At 33.0% G+C, this 21,465-nt stretch overlaps 2 protein-coding genes across 3 annotated transcripts; one reads left to right on the top strand and one right to left on the bottom strand.

Moving 5' to 3' along the window:
* The first annotated feature begins 3,106 nt into the window (after positions 1 to 3,106).
* On the top strand, positions 3,107 to 11,634 carry LOC100781232 (leucine--tRNA ligase, chloroplastic/mitochondrial). 2 transcript variants are annotated; one of them, XM_003529600.5, is made up of 20 exons: positions 3,107 to 3,542; positions 3,635 to 3,779; positions 3,877 to 3,933; positions 4,295 to 4,414; positions 4,507 to 4,611; positions 4,725 to 4,948; positions 5,058 to 5,124; positions 5,219 to 5,373; positions 5,514 to 5,775; positions 5,874 to 6,068; positions 6,623 to 6,702; positions 7,082 to 7,144; positions 7,273 to 7,354; positions 8,024 to 8,101; positions 8,181 to 8,282; positions 8,406 to 8,578; positions 8,784 to 8,961; positions 9,066 to 9,143; positions 10,042 to 10,173; positions 10,986 to 11,634. In XM_003529600.5, the coding sequence occupies exons 1-20, from the start codon at positions 3,163 to 3,165 to the stop codon at positions 11,226 to 11,228; spliced, it is 2,919 nt and encodes a 972-aa protein (XP_003529648.1). In that variant the 5' UTR covers positions 3,107 to 3,162; the 3' UTR covers positions 11,229 to 11,634. The 2 variants fall into 2 exon arrangements, 1 of the variants encoding a protein (XP_003529648.1); XR_001389286.3 differs by lacking the exon at positions 10,986 to 11,634 and having other exon boundaries at positions 9,059 to 9,143.
* Positions 11,635 to 12,147: 513 nt separating this feature from the next.
* LOC100797313 (peroxidase 29) lies at positions 12,148 to 14,079 on the bottom strand. Its single transcript, XM_003528649.5, has 3 exons — positions 13,357 to 14,079; positions 12,819 to 13,182; positions 12,148 to 12,730 (listed from the first exon to the last, which is right to left on the bottom strand). The coding sequence occupies exons 1-3, from the start codon at positions 13,576 to 13,578 to the stop codon at positions 12,333 to 12,335; spliced, it is 984 nt and encodes a 327-aa protein (XP_003528697.2). The 5' UTR covers positions 13,579 to 14,079; the 3' UTR covers positions 12,148 to 12,332.
* Between the last annotated feature and the right edge of the window lie 7,386 nt (positions 14,080 to 21,465).

Here is a 21,465-nt window from a genome sequence, read left to right as displayed (position 1 = left end):
TTTTGTAAAATATTAATATGATATTTATCAACTGGACTTACTTTTGTTGACCCTTAACCCATATTCAAAATCTTGATCTAATATTGAGGTAAATGTTAATTTCATTGCTTATTACAATCTTGATCTAAATTCATAAAAAAATGAGGAAAAAAAAAACATTCTTTATCTTGTGGCCAATGTTTCTCAACAAGACAAGTTGTAAATGTAAAGTTATTTAAGCACGAAGTAAGAGCTCATCCCATCAATAATTCATTCATGTTACAAACTCAAATAGTAAACAATTATCATTATAATTAAAATGATATAATATTAAATTCAATAATCAATATCAAAATAATCTAATAATTGTATAATACTAGTACTAATTAAAAAAAATCATCAATCTCCCACTTGAATAAAATTAATTTAATTATTAGAGACAAACAAATTATTATAACAAAATATCATTCCTAATAAAAATAAAAATACATATCCATGGTTGAGAAATATAAGTACAACAAGAATAATAGGTCAATATACAATCTCAAACTCCTCACTAATTAAAAAAATCAAATGACTTGACTAAATCCATATATGATTTTAAAAGCTCCAACGATTAAGCTTTTAATAAGGATTTGCCAACATGTCAAAAATGACATAAGAGAACAAATAGTTCCTCCAACACAATAATTTAAGAGAACGAGAAAAAAAGTGTACCAAAATATTGATAATAAAATAAGGAATGCCCACATAAAATTCCAGATCCAAATTGCAAGAGTATATAATTTCAAATCTCATACATCTCAACTTTGAGAATAGAAGTGGTTCATTTTGTTTCCATGTGTAATTCAAGATTTCGCTAGTATTTTAATGATTTCATTTAAAAAATAAATGAACCCCAAGTTACTTTCAAATTAATTATTATAAGATATTTCATGGTATGCTTTTTTTTTTCTTTCAAAAAGTAATCCAAAAATAATATTTAAAATAATTTTGTTCTAATAACTATTCAAAACCCAAGATAAGCATGCATGAGCCAAGCTAGCAAAGTGGACATCAAATTAAAACCAAGAGCCACTAAGACAAGTGGTTTAATACTTAAGTCACTTAATCAAGGACTAAGCTTCAATCCTTGATTTGAAAATGGAGTCACCACTGTAGATATTATTTCACTCTAAAATGAGCTCATCTTGTGGAAAAAAGATTAATTAAGTACCAAATTGAAACTCTAAATACTCACTTAAAAAAATAAAGAATTTTTTATTTCGTAAAAGTTAATGTAAAATTCTATCAAAATAGGATGCCATTTGTTGCATTTTACAGGGGTAGGGTGTATAATGATTGTGAGTGGAAGCATTAAGTTAATTTTGTAAAAGTTTTGAAAATTGTGGAGGAAAAACAAGTCAAAGAACAAAGACGAGAAAGCAGATTCGACCAAAGATCTGACAAATCTCTCGAAAAGATTGATGGAATCAGACAAAAATGCAATATTATTTTCATATAATTTCTAAGGAAAGCCATAAGTTAATTTTATGAATAATTGATACAAAACAAAAAACCTAAAAACAAGTGTTATTGGATCTAAAAAAATTCAACATGGTGTTTTTCATTGTAATAAAACTTGCTTTTCCATTATGATTGATTGAGGTTAGATGGTAAAAAAATATAACTACCAAACCAATTTTGTGATCAATGTATAAATAATAGGGTTTTAGGGTTATTACTTAGTCTAATGGGTTCAAATTAATTAGAAGATGTTACGTAAGAATTAGATATAATATGCATCAATCAAGACTTTGATACCAAATGATATTTTTTTGGCAAAAACAATATTGGATCTTAGGACATAGTGACACATGATATGTGTTGATCATATCACATAAATTGAATCAAATAAGGTTTAAGAATGTATGTACCTCAAAGAATTCTTAATCTATGTGTGTAGCTTGATCTAACATTGGAAGGAATCTTGATTCATGCTTGCAATCCTGATCAAAACCCATAAAAAAAGATGAGAGAAAAATACTTTTTGTCCAGTGATGACTATAGGGTTTTTCTCTCATAAAGTTGTGCATGCAAAATTGTTTAATGAGATAACAATTTTATAGTTATAAAATGAGAGCTAGGACTCTTCATTTGGTTCACAAGTGAGAGCCCAACCTATTATAAGTTGACATTTGAATTATACACCTTTCATTTTGAATTTTGTACCTCCTAATTTTTAAATATTTCTAAATTATCCTTTTTACATTATATCTTTCTTCTTCCTCAGTATGTTACTCCATGAGGGAGTCCCATCTGTTCTTGTACTCCATCTGTGTTTTCTCTGCTATTAGGCCTTCCTCTTCATTTCCATTTGTGTCAACTCTGTCATTGATTTCTTCTAGATGCACAACTCCAATAAGGTTGGGTCGACGTGTAGGCGCGTTTTCTCCAATTTTTTTTCCATTAAGCTTTTGTTTTATGGGCAACCCTTTCTGGATGAGGAATAATGGCAATCGTATTCAGCAATAGGTATTCCAGAAGCTTTTATTTCAATTACAAAATAGTTATTCTAGAACATAATTTTCATTCCAGAATATGTGTTCCATACTAGTAAAACAAAGTTTCCAAAATATCTATTTTGGAAATATGTATATTTGTTTAAGAACATGCAATCCAGAATGCTAATAACATTTTCTTGAACACCTATTACGGAAGCATACTTTATGTTATTTGAAAAGCCTATTCTAAAACTCAATCTATGTTTCCGAATGGTAATTTTATAAGTTATTCTGGAATAGAAATAAGTGTTTCAAAAATTTATTCTAGAACATAAAAATTACCTTTCAGAGTGATCATTTCGGAATAAGGTCTGTTTCGAAAACCTATTCCAGAAGGTAAGAATTACTTTCCAGAATGACCATTCCAAAATAGGATGTGTTCCAAAAACCTATTCTAGATGGTAAAAATCACCTTTCTGGTGAAAGGGCTATATTTGTCCATAAAAATAAAATGAGAGGTGCAGAATACAAGTTGGGCGGTGCAGGATTCAAATGCCTTATAAGCCCAATCTCATCGACCGCAAAGTGACGGGCCCAAATGAGAAAAGTAGAAGAAAGAGCGTGGTTTCAGTTTTTTTAAGCGCCATCTTGAGTGTTGACGTTATCCCCTTTCTCTCCGCTTATCTTCATTCCAGTCCAAATGCTCCTCCACACTCATCATCTTCATCCTCACCTTCTCTTCCCTTCACCACACTCCCATGCATCACCATTTCCATTTCCATTCCCATCTAGAACCAACACCCTCCGCTCTCGAACATTCCCCGCTACTTCCATCAGAACAGGTTCTTCTTCTCTCAGGTTCCACAGCTATGGCCGCAGAATCCGAAACTCGGCGGCGAAAGGCGGCGTGAGCGAAACGGAGCATAATAAGCAACCGGTCACTAGGGCGTACCCTTTTCACGAGATCGAGCTCAAGTGGCAGCGTTTTTGGGATCACAATCGCACTTTCCAAACCCCCGATGACGATATCGACACGTCGAAACCTAAATACTACGTTCTCGACATGTTCCCTTACCCTAGGTTTTTTTTTTAATTCTAGTTACTTCGCGTTTGCATTTTCTGATTCTCTTGAATTGCGATGAGAAGATCCATAATAATATCTTGTTTTGCAGTGGAGCCGGGCTTCACGTTGGTCATCCACTGGGATACACTGCCACAGACATTCTTGCTAGATACAAACGAATGCAGGGATATAATGTGTTGCATCCGATGGGGTGGGATGCTTTTGGATTGCCAGCAGAACAATATGCTATTGAGGTCTGTTTCTGAGTTGTGTGTGTTTCTGATATTCTCGAGGTTCTGTTGTAATTTCCATTTTTGGCGGGCTTTATTAAAATGATGCCATGTGTTTCAGACAGGAACTCACCCGAAGCTCACTACGGTGAGGAACATCAATCGCTTTCGCACCCAGGTAAACTGATGATGAGATACTTTTACTCTAACGAATGCCAGTAATGCTTTTCTTAAATTATTAAATGATTTGAAATGGTTTAAACCCAGTTTACACTGTCGTCCAATCATGTATTGCCATGTATGATTAGATTATTAACTTTTGCAATAACTTCTTTAAAAACCATACATATGGTGATTTTATTAGTAGTTTTATTAGGATATGGTGTTCACCAGAAAACAGAAACGGCTTGCTTGGATGCATTATTAGTAGTTTTTTAGGCTGAATGCGGAAGATCAGCATTTTCATGATTTTAGTCATCATCTCTAGTCTTAAAATTGCATGTTTTCCCTTCATGTTATGTCTTCTTACGTCTTTGCAGTTAAAATCATTAGGATTTTCATATGACTGGGATCGTGAAGTCTCTACCATAGAACCTGACTATTACAAATGGACTCAATGGATCTTTCTACAACTTTTAAAAAGAGGATTGGCATATCAGGTTTAGTAAATAATAACTACTTAGAAGTTTTTTCTTGGTTTATTTAAATCCTCAGTATTGTAGATCGAATGGTATTCCTATGAAAAATTCAGGCTGAAGTTCCAGTTAATTGGTGCCCTGCACTTGGCACTGTGTTGGCCAATGAGGAGGTGATTGATGGTGTCAGTGAACGGGGAGGTCATCCTGTAATAAGAAAGGTATTGGTTTGTATATATCTTTCTTTCACAATTTAACTTTTTGGGTGGTTTTCCTCTCATTTTTTTTGAACAGTTTCATAATCTTTACAGTGTCATTGTTTATTACCAAGCAGCCAATGAGGCAATGGATGCTCAAGATTACTGCATATGCTGACCGTCTTCTCGAGGATTTAGATGACCTTGACTGGCCCGAAAGTGTAAAAGAAATGCAGAGAAATTGGATAGGGAGGTCAGAAGGGGCTGAGATGGAATTTTGCATTCTTGATAGTGATGGAAAGGAGAGAGATATAACAATTATTGTGTATACTACAAGGCCTGATACAATCTTTGGTGCAACGTATTTATCTATTCATTTTTCTAATATATTTAATAAATTTTACAAATCAGATGAACCACTCTTGAAAGAAACTAGTTATCTTTTTCCTATTTGCTTTGTTTGTGTTCAGTTACCTAGTCGTGGCCCCAGAGCATCCCTTGTTGTCATCATTGGTTTCCATTGCCCAGAGCAAACATGTAAGTTATTATGTTTCATTCCCTAATTTATTGGAAGGATTTTAATCAAGGGTGATAAGGAGATGGTTATTCTTGGGGCTTTTCTTAATCACAGGTAGAGGATTATGTAGACCTTGCCTCAAGGAAGAGTGACCTTGAGAGGACTGAACTTCAGAAGGAAAAGACTGGGGTCTTTACTGGCTGTTATGCAAAAAATCCAGCAAACGGGGAAGCCATTCCAATATGGGTGGCAGATTATGTTTTGGGGAGGTGGGTGTGCACAAGTTAGAATGCAGAATGTCTTTATTGATTGCTCAATATGCTATGGGCATAAGATCTAGGGGTCTAGAATGATCAACAATGTTTAAGAAGTTTATGAGACCATAATATAATTGTTGTGACTGGTGCAGTTATGGAACAGGAGCTATCATGGCTGTGCCTGCACATGATTCACGTGATTATGAATTTGCTTTGAAGTATGATGTTCCAATTTGCTGGGTTGTAATGCCAGATGATAAAAGTATCGAGTCTGGAAAGGCTTTTTCAGGTGAAGGCACTATTGTAAATTCATCAAATACACTGGTGGGGCTTGACATTAATGGCTTGTCTAGCAATGAAGCTGCTCTGAAAGTCATTGAGTGGGCAGAGAAAAGTGGGAATGGAAAGAGAAAGGTTCATATCTCAAATTAGAATCATCATTTTTTTTATACTAAAATTTCGTACTTTATGGTTTGTATAATATAAAATAAAATACATTTTTCATCCTTCAGGTGAATTACAAGTTAAGGGACTGGCTTTTTGCTCGGCAACGTTACTGGGGTGAACCTATCCCTGTCATCTTCTTGGATGATAGTGATGAGACTGTCCCACTGTGTGAGACTGAACTGCCCCTTATTCTACCTGAATTGGATGATTTTTCTCCCACTGGAACAGGGGAGCCTCCTCTGTCTAAGGCAGTGTCTTGGGTAAGTTTACACCAATAAATGCTTTTCTTTCTTCTTCTTACCTTGTTATCAATATATCATGACAATTACATACTAGGTTAGCATCATTTGGCATTGGCACAAATGTTAATCATGTATAAAAATGTTGAAATTAAAATTTTTCATAGATAAAACGTAGATACTGGTTTATGAATTCATATTTCCCTTGCATACCAAGAGATTTAACTTTTAAGACATGATTGACAGATATTTGACAGTGATATGTTGGTTTGATTTCTTGTACTATTTTGTTTTTGTGGGTTGGGTGGCTGGTCTCTGTTATTGCACTATGTGCTATTTGATTATGCTAGGGGTTCGACCTCTTGGTTCATACTTGACCATTAAATATGTGGAGTAAGACCCACATAATTTCTTGATTCCCAATAAATTTTCTCAATCATTTCGGCCAATAGTAAAATGAGTTTGAAAGTGTATGTTGTTAGCAGTTTTCTACTTAGATAATTCCGAGTTTTCTTAGCTAGTCTTTTGCTCCGATTTTAATACTCTTTTATTTCTTGGCTTGGTCACTGTTTTAGGTGAAGACCACGGATAGCTTATCTGGAAGACCAGCTACCCGTGAAACTAATACCATGCCACAGTGGGCTGGTTCATGCTGGTAAGGCACTGAGGTTTTGAGGGGTATTAGATTTGTTAAGCACTAAGCATTTCTTTGGTTGCCAAGTTTAGTAGTCTTGATTCAGGATTTTTATGCATTAGATACAGATGAAAAATTAAAGGCTTAAATATCTTTGATCCCTAATAGATTTTCAAATTTTGTTTTTAGTCCCTAATATTTTATTTTTTTTACTTTTTGGCTCCTAATAAATTTTTTATTTTGTTTTTGGTTACCAAAAACAAAATAAAAAATTATTAGGGTCCAAAAAGTTTTTTAAAAAAATTATTAGGCACCAAAAAGAATTGAAAATTTATCAAGACTGAAAACATAATTAAATTATATTCGTATGCACATGTCACATTTTTTTTATCCTGCCCAGGTACTATTTGAGATTTATGGACCCACATAATTCCAAGGAATTGGTTGATAAGACAAAAGAAAGGTACAGCTTCAGCTAATATTGTCTTTGTTTTTCATTAACCATCCATTTTCTGCTTGTTTCTTATATTTTGCTTTCACTATTTCTAAATGATTTGATTTCCCAGCTTTAAAATTGTTATTCTCCTGCAGGTATTGGGGCCCTGTTGATGTGTATGTTGGGGGTGCTGAGCATGCAGTTCTCCATTTACTGTATGCTAGGTTCTGGCACAAGGTCTGTATTTTATGTCAGTCACAGTGTGGGACATGTTGATTTGTGATTTTCTTCAGTCTAAGCCATTTGAATTTAAGCTTCATGTCATGTGGAACAGCTATGTCTTTGTCAATCTTTTTCCATAATTATTAATATCTATGATTACTGGTACAAATGTAGTTTGATGAGTCTCAAAATACAAAATCACTTGTGTTCTTCAGGTTGCCACATAGTTAGCAACTTAGCATTCTAAATGGAACTTATGTTGGTCCCTTTTTTAGTGTTAGACATGCCAATATTGCAGCAAAGATTGGCTATGATTTTTTTTTTTTTTAACAATGAACTACAATTTACATTTTAAATTGTTGTAGAATGACAAGCTACCCACAATCATATTACCAGTGTTCATAACATACAATAATACCATTATTTGACAATTTTTAATATTTGTTTGTCCAGTGTATGGGGAAAATAAAGTGTTTGTTGTAATTAATGTATTTATAAAAGAAAATCAGATAATCCTTCTAGAAGTTAAATAAGGAATTGATGTCATGGTTAAGTGTTGTCAAAAGGATTGGGAAATCCACCAATTTGGGATTGAAATGAAATAAGGCTTCAAATACCCTTTTTAACATATTGTCAGTGTTGCTGCAATATCTGTGCAGATTTAATTTGAGTTTTGTATCTCAGGTTCTTTTTGACATTGGTGTTGTATCCACCAAGGAGCCCTTCCAATGTGTCATAAACCAGGGGATTATTCTTGGAGAGGTAATTTCAATTCTTTCTGCATGAAAATTAGGAGAAAAAATAACTAACTGTGACAAGTTTCTAATTGCTTGAGTGGCAGGTTCAATATATGACTTGTAGAGATCAAGTTGGCAATCTGATATCTGCTGATTCAACCGACATGTTGAATGAACATAAACTAGAAATAATTCCTGCAGAAAAGGTTTCTCTATTAAGTTTCCACTTTTCACTTCTCAATGCATTAGTTAATTACCAGAGATAAGGTATTGGACCCTAGTTTTCTTTTCTCTTGACAAGCATTTGTTCTCTTTTACCTTGAGCATAGGTCATGAAATCTGGGGATTCTTTTGTCCTGAAAGAACATCCTGATATACGTTTATTTGCCCGCGCCCACAAAATGAGTAAAAGTAGGGGAAATGTTGTTAATCCAGATGATGTTGTCTCTGAGTATGGTGCAGATTCTCTTCGATTATACGAAATGTTCATGGGACCATTGAGGTAGGTTTGAAGCACAAACCTTATTACTAATGATATTGTAGTGATTGTTCCTTAATCAAAATTGCTTTCTATTTATATTTTTTTTCACGTTTATTGTTTTCATTTCTTTGGGTGGGTTGGGGGTGAGACTATGAAGTTGCGGGTCATGTTCTGAAAGGACTTTAACTTCAGCTCATGTTATTCCTTGATTTTCTTTTAATCCCAGAGACTCAAAAACATGGAGTACTAGTGGCATTGAAGGTGTACACCGGTTTTTAGGAAGAACTTGGAGGCTCATTGTTGGTTCACCTTTGTCTGATGGCACATTTAAGGATAGAACTGTATCAGTTGATGAGGAGCCTACTATAGAACAACTTCGTTGTCTTCATAAATGCATTGCTAAGGTCAATATCTCAAATTTTAATCGGAGTTTTTGTTGTTTCATTGTTGTGACTTTATATAATTTGCAGATTTGAGACAATTCTAAGGATTTAATTTCAGTATTCAGGTAACAGAGGAAATTGAGGGCACACGGTTCAACACTGGAATTTCTGCAATGATGGAGTTCCTCAATGCGGCATATAAGGTATTTTTCTGTTGTCTATCATTCTTATAATATCTCGTCACCCTCTAAATATGTAAGGTATTTTTCTGTTGATATACCAGCAATGGTGTAAGTAGCATGCCAATTGGTAGTGTGGGGGGTGGCTGTTGCAATGGTTGCAGCCCTGTGGCAGTGAACCTATGGTTCCAGGAAAGGCCAGAAAAATTGAAATGGTCATTCCTTCCAATTTGTATTGAATGATGTTATATTGTTATTTTGAGGGAATGACTGATTCCTTTCAGTAGTTGCTATTTTAAACAGTTGCACCTCATTTACATTTCATTTCCATTCTTTTGAACATGATTCTAGCAAACCAAATGTCACTTTTAAGATTTGGGGGGTAGGAATTGTTTGATAGAAGACTAAATACATTGTTTATATAAACACTTTCCCCCAAATGGAAAGAAACCTGGAAACCCAGACCTATTTAGAGCGACTGTTTGTACAAGTTTCTCTGGGTTATTTATAGAAAACTAGTTTCCCAGTCTGTATCCATAACACAAGGATCTTAATTTTAGCTTTTACAAAATTCCTGTAAAAGAGCTGCTAGACTAGCATTGCCTAGAAGGTCTCTAGTCTAGGAGCTAATTAGTTTAGCAGATTATAATGAAGTACAAATTTTTTATCTTATTTATGTGTTTGGCTGTCTGCAATGATAAGTAAAATGAAAACAAGCTTCTGAATAGCAATATCCTTTGTGATGGTACAGGGCATGCCTTTATGAAGTGTATTGTTCTTTGCACACAACATATCAATATCCTTTTCTTTGTACCTCCTTATCTCATTTTCTTTTATTATTGGTTAATAGGCGCTGAAATTCCCTCACTCTCTGTTACAGACAATCAGTATAATCTCTAATTTTCTTGGCATATATTTTCAGTGGGATAAACATCCAAGATCGGTTATTGAGGCATTTGTTTTGCTGCTTTCACCATATGCACCACACATGGCTGAGGAGCTATGGTCTCGGCTAGGGCACACAAAATCATTAGCATACGAGCCTTTCCCTAAGGTATGAATTTGGATCAATATCAAATCATTCCTATTCTTTCACAGCCTGTCAAGTTGTGTTCACTTATTTTCAATTTCTTTAATGATAACATACTATCCCCAATGGCCTAAAACAGATATTTCACACCCTGTTGTAATATTGTTCCATAGCTTACTTCTAGCGGTAACTCAAATTAGATAATTTCAGGCTTTTCTACCATACAGGAGTATAACTTAAAAATTATTTACGTCGAAGGTACATAGTCACAAGCTTAAATAGGAATCTGCCCTATGGAGGACTTAATTGTTATTAAAAAAAATGCATAAGTATATAATTATTTTACTTCTTATTTCAATTTTCTTGCCTAAACTTCTAAGCAATTTTTTAAATTTTAAGATTATAAATGTTTGAAATTTATTCCGTTTTCTTAATTTTAATCATGATCAACTATAACTTTAAGTGAAAGCATTTTTAAAATAAATTTAATCTTTGTCTACAATCATAAGCTAGAAATTTATAATTGATATTTAAAAACATCAAATTTACTCCAAAGAGAATTTGAGAAGCAATTTGTTGCAAATCATATATTTCATTACTTTACGCATCATTAAAAAAAAAAATCACTTGCTGTAAGCTTTAGCTGTGTTATGACAAGCTGAAGGTCAAAGCACTAAAAAAATCACTTGATATAATGGCTTTGATACTTAAGTGGAACAAAATTTTGGATTTTTCAAAGGGAAATGTTATACAGGTTGAGTTTTAATCATGTAGAGTGAGTGACGACATATTATACATAAAAAAATGATCGAATTTGGAATATGTTGTAATTTCAGGCAAATCCTGCTTACCTGAAGGATTCCACGGTAGTACTTCCAGTTCAGATTAATGGCAAAACAAGAGGTACCATCCAGGTTGAAGAAACATGTACAGAAGAGGATGCTTTTGTACTAGCATCTAGGGATGAAAAACTATCCAAGTATTTGGATGGTCAATCTGTCAAAAAAAGAATTTACGTTCCTGGCAAGATTTTGAACGTTGTTTTGGACCGTAAAAACATTAAGGTTGGTGTACAGTAGCTGCTTTCACTCGTGTCCGTTTCTACTGGAAGCAACGATCAACCGTTAAATATATGCTGTGCCTGGTCAACTTGGTAATGGCCCTGCATCCGCCGCTTTAAAACTAAAGCATATGTAAAGAAGGTGTCTTTGGCCGGAGAGTTATGCTTCTGTTGGATGGAAAGTGACAGCTGGGCAAGTATTCACCTCTATGACTGTTAATTTATACTCCGCTTTAAGAGGTGCATAACTTAATAAAAGAGAGGCAGCCTGGTTTTCCGGCTTGCTTTGATCATTTCATGCTCTTGATGCCTAACCAATTTTTATTTAAAACACCATCACATAAACAGAGTGCATTTTAGCACCTATAATGGTTGTATTTTATTTACTGTATATATCTGGTTATGGACCGTCTTGTTGATTGTAATGGTGGTTCTGTTTTTTATTGTGCGATTTTATAATTTTATGTGGTTAGAACAGAGAATAAGTTCTTGCTTTTTTTCTTTTCACTTTTCACTTTTCACGTGTCATTACTTATATAGTCGGAGTCCAAAAAAGTTACATTAAGGAAATATAACAATTAGAAGATATAAAGATGTCCTCGTTCTTAAAATGTCATGTTGGATTCGAATGAAAATAGATCTATACGATCAACACCTCTAATTTAAGTGCCTTTTCAGATGTTATAAATTGTGGGGACGCTGCTCTCAACTTTGAAGCTTTGTCATAAGCGTGACGCTTTTCTTTCCTTTACAAGCTAGATAGTAGATGGTGATATAAAACGCAACCCAACAGAGTGAGGGACATAACATAGGTACTAATGTCGATATCTTAATGGAACGTAAATTTGAAGGACCCCTCGCCTACTTGCACTTGGAATTTATTTTTGGTAGCAACATTCATCTTGTTTAAATTCTACTGTTTATGTATACTTTCATCATAAAGAAATGATCAAATATTAATTAAAACTAATAAGATGATAATGGAGAATCGTTGCTGGATAAAATCTTTAGGCTATACACTACTAGAGGGCATATGAATTTAATAAACCCTGTGCATGTCCGGTAATTTTGGTTATATATACTTAGAGAAGATATCACAGAGCATTAATTCACTCCATTAGCATTAGTTTACCTGGTTGCATTGCCTTCGGACATCACCCTGCACATCTGTGAGAACATTGGTAGAAGAAAGTTTAACAAATGCCGATGAGAAAGCCTTGAAGAAGTAGTTCTGATCCATAGCAAACCGCATGACAAAGGGTGCTGTTCGCGGATCTCTAGAAATGCTGGAGTCAATACCAAACAAGCCTCTCCCCATCATAATGTCCCGGTAATACTGGTTGTCAAATATAACTGGGGTCATGTCGTTAGGCACAAATGTGAGGTTTGTCAAAGGAATCTCAGTTGGGCATGCTAGTCTTAGAGAGGCTTCCAACGCAAAATCCATCTTGTCCCCTAGCCGTGGATCATACAATCTACCAACAATGTTGAAGCAGTGTCCAATCCCTAGTGTATGTGCGCCTACCAATAGTTACAATCAATAACAAATCAATAGTTAACAGTTTTAAACACCTTATAGTGTCACCTCTTTAAGGTTGACATGCATTACCTAAAATGGAAACAGACTCTTCGATGTTCATTCCTATAGACATGAAAATGGATATAAATTCATCAACCGTTATTATTGGTGAAGGAAGCTTAGCATCGGCCTCATGGAAACTACAAGTTCTGGAGTCTTTTCTTCCAAGTGGGATCTCAATATGTGGTCCTCCAGAGAGCGACACTGATTCCTTAGCAGCTAATACAATGATATCTGCACAAGACACCTGTCCCGGACATTCTTCTTCTAATATTGACTTCATTTGGCCGATCGTTTCGCGCTTTCTGATGCCAAAGTTCCTTGAAGATATCATTTCAGAGCTGTGACTGTGAGCTAGGTAGTTGGAGTCCAACAGAATTGAGGCATCACATCCCTGCATGAAAATAAACACAACAACAACAAGGCTTTATATATAAATCTTGAATTAATGAAACAAGAACACGGTTGGGTTTGTCTTGAAAATGTTCTGCAATAATGCTAGTTGGTGAAGCAAGCCTGTGAAGAGCAAAGTATATAAGGGACAAAAAGAGAGAAGAAACACATTTACTTGAACTTGGCAGTCATGAAACATGAGCCTGAGAAATGCAGCTGGTGCAGTAGCATCTGTCAAGAATAAGCTTAGCAACTCACTCTTGACTATGCTTTCCAAGTTTGGGCATGAAAATTTGTAGTAGTCGTAAGAAAGTTGGTTTGCTTTTATGCGAAATGAAAGTGGCCGCATTGCCATGACCATTGTGGCCACCAGAATCCAAGGAAAAGATATTTCCATTTTTTTCCTCCGAGGAGACACGAGTGTTAGTATTAGCCTAGTAGGAGTAGAAGCATGTGGTGGAAAATTTATTGATGTTTTCCCAACCGTGATTTCCCTCTAAGAGGGAGAAACTATTACGTATCCCTGACTACTATGGCCCCAATTAATCTCCACATTACATGTAATTGAGTATTCTTTTTCATAAACCGTAGAGACCATAGAGGTTTGAAACTATCTAATATTTTCTTGGGAAAAGCGCGTTTGGTAAAGTACTATTAATTGAGTTGGCAGAAGTCCTCCCTATAAACTGTGCTAGCTCTTCTATTTACACTTCGGTTAGCTTTTATAGCATTGGCCTCTTCATTTCAACCTAAGCAAAAGAGTACTTACTACTAGTTAGTCTGCATGCTTTTGCTGAAAGTCAGTTGTAGTGGGAGTGGGACCATCATGCAAGAATGTTGAAGAACAGCTACAAGCATAATTAGACCAGTATTTGTGGAATTGAACTACCATTCTATTATCACGTTTTTAACCTCAGACTGTGTGAAAGTTTGTTTATCTATCCCCTCTATTCTCCAAGTCTAGTTATATTTGGTCCCATACTTCACCTTTGAGCACCCAAATAAGAGTTGCGAAATGATTCTTTGTTCTCTTCTCTTCCCTATTGGTTTTCTTCATTCCATGAAATTAAAATCATTTCCTTCCCCATATATCATAAAAAAAATACGGTGCTTTCTATTTTAAAAAGCCACTCCATCTCATCCCATGTCTTGTTCAGTTAATGACCAGGCTCGCAGTTTAGTTGGTTATGGAAGAATAATCATATCATAGGGCGTATGAAGTGAAGTTATGGGGCGAAGATTTGAATTAAGTAACCATGCAGACAACCGCACATGGCTTAATTAGTAGTTTGCCATAATAATGTAGGCATAATATCTATCTGCCCATGATTAGGTAGTACTGCTTGTTAGTAGTTAGTACTAATTAATTTGCATTGGGAGAAGGTAAGGAGCCAAATTCTAGCAACCTATCTGTATTATTTCCTCAGTTTTAATAATTGTAGTATAAAAGAATAATTGTTATTTTAAATTTTTAGTATAATATTAATTATTTTTTTATTTATATCCTATATATTAATAATAATGAGTAACAGAAATTAAAAATGAATTAATGGTGATAATAAAATTAATTTTATAAAATTGATAATCTCTTTCTTTTATTTATTAGTTTTCTTTATCTATGTAAACATAGAATGAAAATTATAATGGGATGGAGGAAGTATTATTTATGCAAATGTAATAATATTACAGTTAGTAATGACATTAATTATGTTTTTCTTTTCATTCTTATTATTTTGAGTTTAATTTTCATACACTCTTGTTATACGCCCGCGATGAGTCTGTGTGTTATGGTTTAATGCTATCCTAGACCCAAACCCATAAACATTAATGGTTTCTATAGGTGAGAACCTTTCATTAATTTATTTTAGTGGAATTTGTGTGTGAAGTTAATTAACTAAAGTAGCTCTCTGACAAAAGTATAGTGAAAATTAAATGCGACTCAACTATATAGGTGGCCAAAGATTCAGGTCGACTCAACAACAATCTAATCAACCTGAGCCAAATGGAAAAAAGAAAATTGGATTGATTTGAATTTTAAAATTGTAAATCCAATAAGGTTAAATGACTATTTTAGTCGTTCTTGATCTTATTTTTTTATTCAAAGTAATCGTTTATCTAAATGACCAGTTAAGATGATTTTTTAATTTTTATGTTGTGTAATTTTATAGTTTTGTAATTTTTTTTGTGTAATTCTATAATTTTAACTTGAAATTATTCATTATTGTTATTTCATTTTATTATATTTTTTAATTTTTTTTCTTCCTATTTTTCATGTTCTTTTGATTTTTAATAATAGGTCCAATTATTCAACCCGAAAATGATAGAGTTTGTTCAAATTATTAAAAGAAAACTGAAAATTTTATATCAATCCAAATTGATTAACATTGAATCATTGATTAACTTAAATTTAAAGATCCTCTAAACTTTATTGACCTAACCCATCCCACCACTATACTGACTTGGAGTCGAGAGACCAATAGGCAGTCAGTTGCAACAAAAAAGATCCACGACCAGCTATACAAATATGCAGTAATGCTATATAGTTTACAATATTTTGCTGGCAGCATGTTGATCTTAATTGTTGACTACTATCCTAGCTTAAGTCGTTTAGTTCTATTATTTGAAATCAAATAATTGATATGATATTATATATAATTAATATGGTATATAATTATATTCTCCATTATCGCTTTTTTAATCTTTTTTTTTCTTATAAACATTTCAAAAGACTCTCACAACATCAAAGGAACAATAAAACTTGTCTTCAATTAGTTATGAAAAACAAAAATCTTAAGTCATGTTGCTCTAACTATAGAAACCCAGTACTTTAGTTTCTTGAATATTATTGTATTTAACTTCTTTATCTTCTTAAAAGTTAGTTGTTTATTAGGTCTTTAGTCTCTATGATAATTGCCTTATGACAATGATCATAAGATACAAAGTTCGAGCCCAGTATATCTATATATCAAGATGATAAAAAAATTTAATTGGACGTGAGTTATGGTAAACACTTGAGTTGGATTTCTACAAATATATATATATATATATATATATAATATTAAAAAATTCTTGAAATACTACCTTAGCCTGATGTATAGATTATAGTATATTTCAATTGTATGTCCCATTCCAACATGAAGCTTAGGGATTAATAACATATATTTTTTAAAATATCCAAAAGCTAGAGTCACGTGTCTTCGTCACGCTTGCTCTAGCATAGTTTCATCAACTTCCTTCTCGATCTGTTCCACAGTTCACGGTGAATAATCACAGCATGATGCATTATCTGAGACTTGCATCTGTAAATTTCAAGCGGGACAACTACGACAGCCAAAACTCCAAGTATAGCCACATAAACCCGTTTCAACGTTTCAGCGTGGAACCCTGCAAATGAGTTAGCTATAACTATTCCAATTATGCCATACCCAAGAAGATGGTGACATATGTTCCAGCACTTGCAATAGCCCGCTTCTTTATGTAGTCGTATGAAGGTGCCAAGTATCTCATTGAAACAAAATGTTAATTAATAAGACCTTAAAAATTTGGACACGGGCGTGGAGTAAGATTAAGACGGAATTAATTTCTCACATACTCACTTGTTGTTTAAGAATGTGAAAGCAATGATGCTGAGAGTACTTTGTGTGTTAGATACCAAATGATTTGATGAGTTTTGAAGCACCAACAAATTAAATGCACCACACTATTGTGCCAATAATATATCCCAGAGTCTGGCGCCATATGTGATTGAACCATACATCACACAGCACAGGAAAATTTCTCAAGTATCTTGCAATAATTACCCCAATGGGTAGCAAAGTGCCCCATCCTATGAGGATTGAATCTCGTGAACCTAGAATATATATAATGTATATGCTCAAACATGTCAATATATATATATATATATAATCATGATTTAAAATTATGATATATCATACATATGTTTGGTGTTAATAGTTGACCTTACATTTTGGAAGTGGCGCTGGAGATCCCGGGTGAGAATATGATCTTTGTCTTTGTAAGATGTTACATTTACATCCATTTTTTTATTAGCTGTTTCTGGATTTTGTATAGATATACCATGCATTTGGACCTCCATTTCATTGATTTTGGTGTTAAGTTCCAAGAGAATTCTTCTTTCATTTTTGAACTTGAGACAATTGGTTACTGGAGGAAATTTGGGCATAGATAGGATGGAAGGGAACAAATAAACCAAGAAGAAGAATAAGGCACAGAATGCCATGACATATATATGTCAATGTCAATGCGTCACTCTCAGAAACAAAAGCAAATTAAAGTAATTGCGAGAGGCACATTCTCGTTCCTCAGACAGAACACATATAAATACTGATACAACAGAACTCGTCAATTAATTATCCCCATGGATCTAATTCAATACAGGGCTTCCTTTTTTTATGATATTATTTGTACAAAGTATCTATTAGTTTTTATTATCGTGGGGAAACTTACCTAATCAACTTTAATGTGATTCTCCTTTTCCAACTATATTTTTTTCATCCATAAAATTTAAGCATAAAATCTTTGTAAAAGAAACCGAGTTCAATATTACTAATAACAACGACTTATTGGTATAGGGCTTCCTTGTTTATTAGTTTCAAAGGAATGATATTTGTGTTTTAAGAGATGAAAAACAGATACTAATGTTAAAAAGTTGCAGCTGCATGCGGTTGTCTAAGTGATGTTTGGTTGCTGCGAATATGTGCTTTACTTAACAAACTAAAAAGAAGAATATATGACTTGCTTCAATAAAAGTTAACACGATTCAATCAATATTATTCCTCCCTTACGTCAGGGGACGCACAAAATGTAATGAAAAATTTACTAACAGATCTTTTCTTGAATGAAACGGTTTCTGCATAACAGTGCCATGTTGCAGTTGTGCGTGCATGTGAATCTTGATCAAATGCATTAGAAAGACAATTGAATGCCTCTATAACGAAATTAAGGAAAAAACATATAGCTTCGTAATCTTGTTTGCGACTTTGACTCCTCTGTTTAAATTTGATCGTTAAATCCTGCCAAATTTTGAATGAAATTAGGAAACTTGCGTTGTATTTGCATAATCGATGATAGACACTAGCAGCTAAGGAATTTGACCAGAAGCCACTTGTGGATCATGCTCTGTACTCCAAAGTTTGGTTTAGAAAAACACGGGATTTGTAAGCCTGATCAAATAAATTTCCCGTGGTCTACTACTGAAAATTCCTGTACGTGTAGGGTTAGACATTTTCCTAAACTTACAGTTAAATATTTTGCAGAATACACAGATATTCAAGATTAGAAGTTAGTTAATAATTTTACGATCACTTTAAAAAGTTGTGTTCATTTTTCTCTTAATCTTGATTATTCATATATACATATATATAATGATCTAAATTTATAATTTTTGTTGTTATGTCAATATTCATCTATATTTGGTTTATTCGGTCAAGCACTTTTACTGTTTAATTTTTTTATCAATACTTTATTGTTTGAACGTTTGCACAATTATTTTTGGTTAAAACTGATTTTCAATTTATTTATCTTTTTGGATGTTTTTATTTTAAAAACAATTTTCCTATAAAACAAATGTAATCGAAGATTTTTTTTTAAATAAGATATAATAATAGCAAGAAGTTAAGGGTTGTAAATGTAAAAAATATTATACGTACAAATATGTTTACTGAAATAGTTGCTAATTGTTTTTCAACTTCTGTTTTTATTTCTTAATTACTATATATTTTGTTAAAGCTGTAAATATTTTAATTAAAATGTAAAGAATAATGAAATGGTGCGTGAAAAAGTTGCACGTGTGTATATATCAGCGGGGTCACAAAGCCCTAATACTATATATATACTTGGTTGTTCGTGCTGCAGCAACGTAACGTCAAGTGCATGTTCATCTTTATTTTATTGCCGAATGGCCCAACTCTGAAATCCAATTCATTCCATCAAATTGTCAAATTGTACGTCTGCTAGCTGGAACCGAACGGTGGTACTGTAACGGTTTCTTGGTTTACGACTTTACGTACGTAGAATTGTACAAGAATACTGTTTCTGATTAAGACTATATATACGACGGATATATTATTAGGAGCTAAACTAACGTTAATCTTTATCCTTAAGCAAAAACCAGAATAGTTGTTCCAATTGTATCCAATTTCAACTGATTATTAGTATGGACGAAATTTGATGAAGTTGTTGCCAAACAAGCCTAACAAGTTTAGACCACACCGCATTAACTAATCAATACGTATAGGGGCATTCTTTCATGAAAGCAATTTATGCAAAATATAATACCAACTCGATGAACCTACTCGTCTATAAATACGTCTACCATCTTTTTATATCTTGTGTCTATCATAACATATATGCACTCTATATGTAACTTCTTTTTATTTGTCAACAAAAACAAAATGAAGACCCTCTTCCTTCTAGCCATGCTAATGGCTTTGGCTGTTTTTGTGTCAGCAATATCTCCCGGAAGTGAAAAACCAAAAGGGAAAATTAATCGATTTCTTTCTGACAGGGTGGTGCTGACATGTGAAAAATACCCTGAGGTATGCCTCATTAAAGGAAGCGCAGGATCTGATTGCTGCAAGAACAAATGTGTCAACCTTTCCACAGATGTCTCCAATTGTGGGAAATGTGGAAAGAAATGTAGCTATGGTAAGATATGTTGCGAAGGTAAGTGCGTGAATCCTCGGACTAACGAGAAGCATTGTGGGAAATGTGACAACAAGTGCAACTCTGAGAGTTCATGTATCTATGGAATGTGTAGCTACGCGTAGTACATACTATATGATACGGACGAGCATGTGTGACGTTTGGGGCCAATGCAACAAGTATTTTGTGTGATTAATTAATTAATAAAGCAGCTACCAGCTAGCTTAACCAAATATTAATAAATAAAGCAGCCATCATGACTTAATGAATTCTGCTAGTGTTGTTTTAAATTTTGCATTGCATTAGTGGGTGGCTTTGTGTAATTAATGTTATTAATAATGTTTTAAATTTTTGTCATTGCATAAGGATAATTTGTAATTCGTTGTTTATGGAATAAATGAATAAACTTATTTGTTTTTACAGTTCAATTTACTCCATATTATCTTTATTCATTTGGGAATTTTAGAGCATAATTGAATTGTTCGGACCAGAAATTATTTTCTCCTATCCGACTTTTATTTATTTATTTATGAGACTAGCAATAATAGAAGACCTGATTGTTTTACTTTCTCAAAAATAGTCATTTATTATGAGTAAACAACGTATGTACTTATTGTACAAAGAGTTTTTTATATCATTAATATTCAATTACAAAGTATAATAAATCTGGAGACTTTAAAGTTATATCAATGATAATCTTTCATTGACACTACAAAAAAATTATACTAATAGTGCAAAGAAATTAAACCATTCATTAATATATTATTTGGAGATTCCGCGTAAAGTAAAAGGTTGATTTGTTTATATAGTTATAAAACACTTATTCTAAAAGTAGTTTTAGTTGTTCTAGGAGTTGCTTAAAATAACTTTTCAAAATAATAATAATATATTTTTTATATTCTAAAAGTAATATTTTTCAAATAAAGTTGTAACAAACATGCACATATCCCTTTACTATATCTTCTTATTAATCATCTTAATGCGTTATAAAGAAATATTAAATAAAGAAAATGCATTAATTAATATTCACTATCTTAATAAATAAATAAAATTATTTTTTTAATAAGATTAACAAAAACAAATGTAACTGTACGTAGATTTAGAATTATTTTTAGTATTGTACAAAAAAAATATTTTTAGTAGAGTTATGTACAGACCCTTCTAATGAATTAGAAACATAATGATAACAGACCAACTATTGGTATTTTTTTCTTCACAATATGTCAGAGAAATAGTAGTTTTCAGTTTTTCTATACTGATTTTTCTAATATATTTGAGAACCAACTCGATCCATTTAAGTTTATTTATATTCAGCCAGTTATTAACTAAATGGGTCGGATTGATTTAACCCACAAAACTAATGGGTCAAGATTTTATTAGTATGCATCCATACGGTACGGTGGTTAGCATCTTGGTTGCGAGTTTGATAATAAAATTATATAAAATCTAAAAATTCTTTTAAAATATGAAAAAAAAATATTATTAATAAAAATAATTAAAAACTATGATAAATAGGAATCAATTATTCAAAATACTGAAATATAAAAAGGATTTTATTTACATTATTTAAATAACATTAACTCTATTTGGAATTTTAAAAATAAAAATGGATTCACGAGTC

Source organism: Glycine max, chromosome 7 (assembly GCF_000004515.6).
Source record: "Glycine max cultivar Williams 82 chromosome 7, Glycine_max_v4.0, whole genome shotgun sequence".
NCBI classification, from domain to species: Eukaryota; Viridiplantae; Streptophyta; class Magnoliopsida; order Fabales; family Fabaceae; genus Glycine; species Glycine max.
The sequence above is the reverse complement of the archived record's forward strand: the minus strand, read 5'-3'. Positions and strand labels throughout refer to the sequence as shown.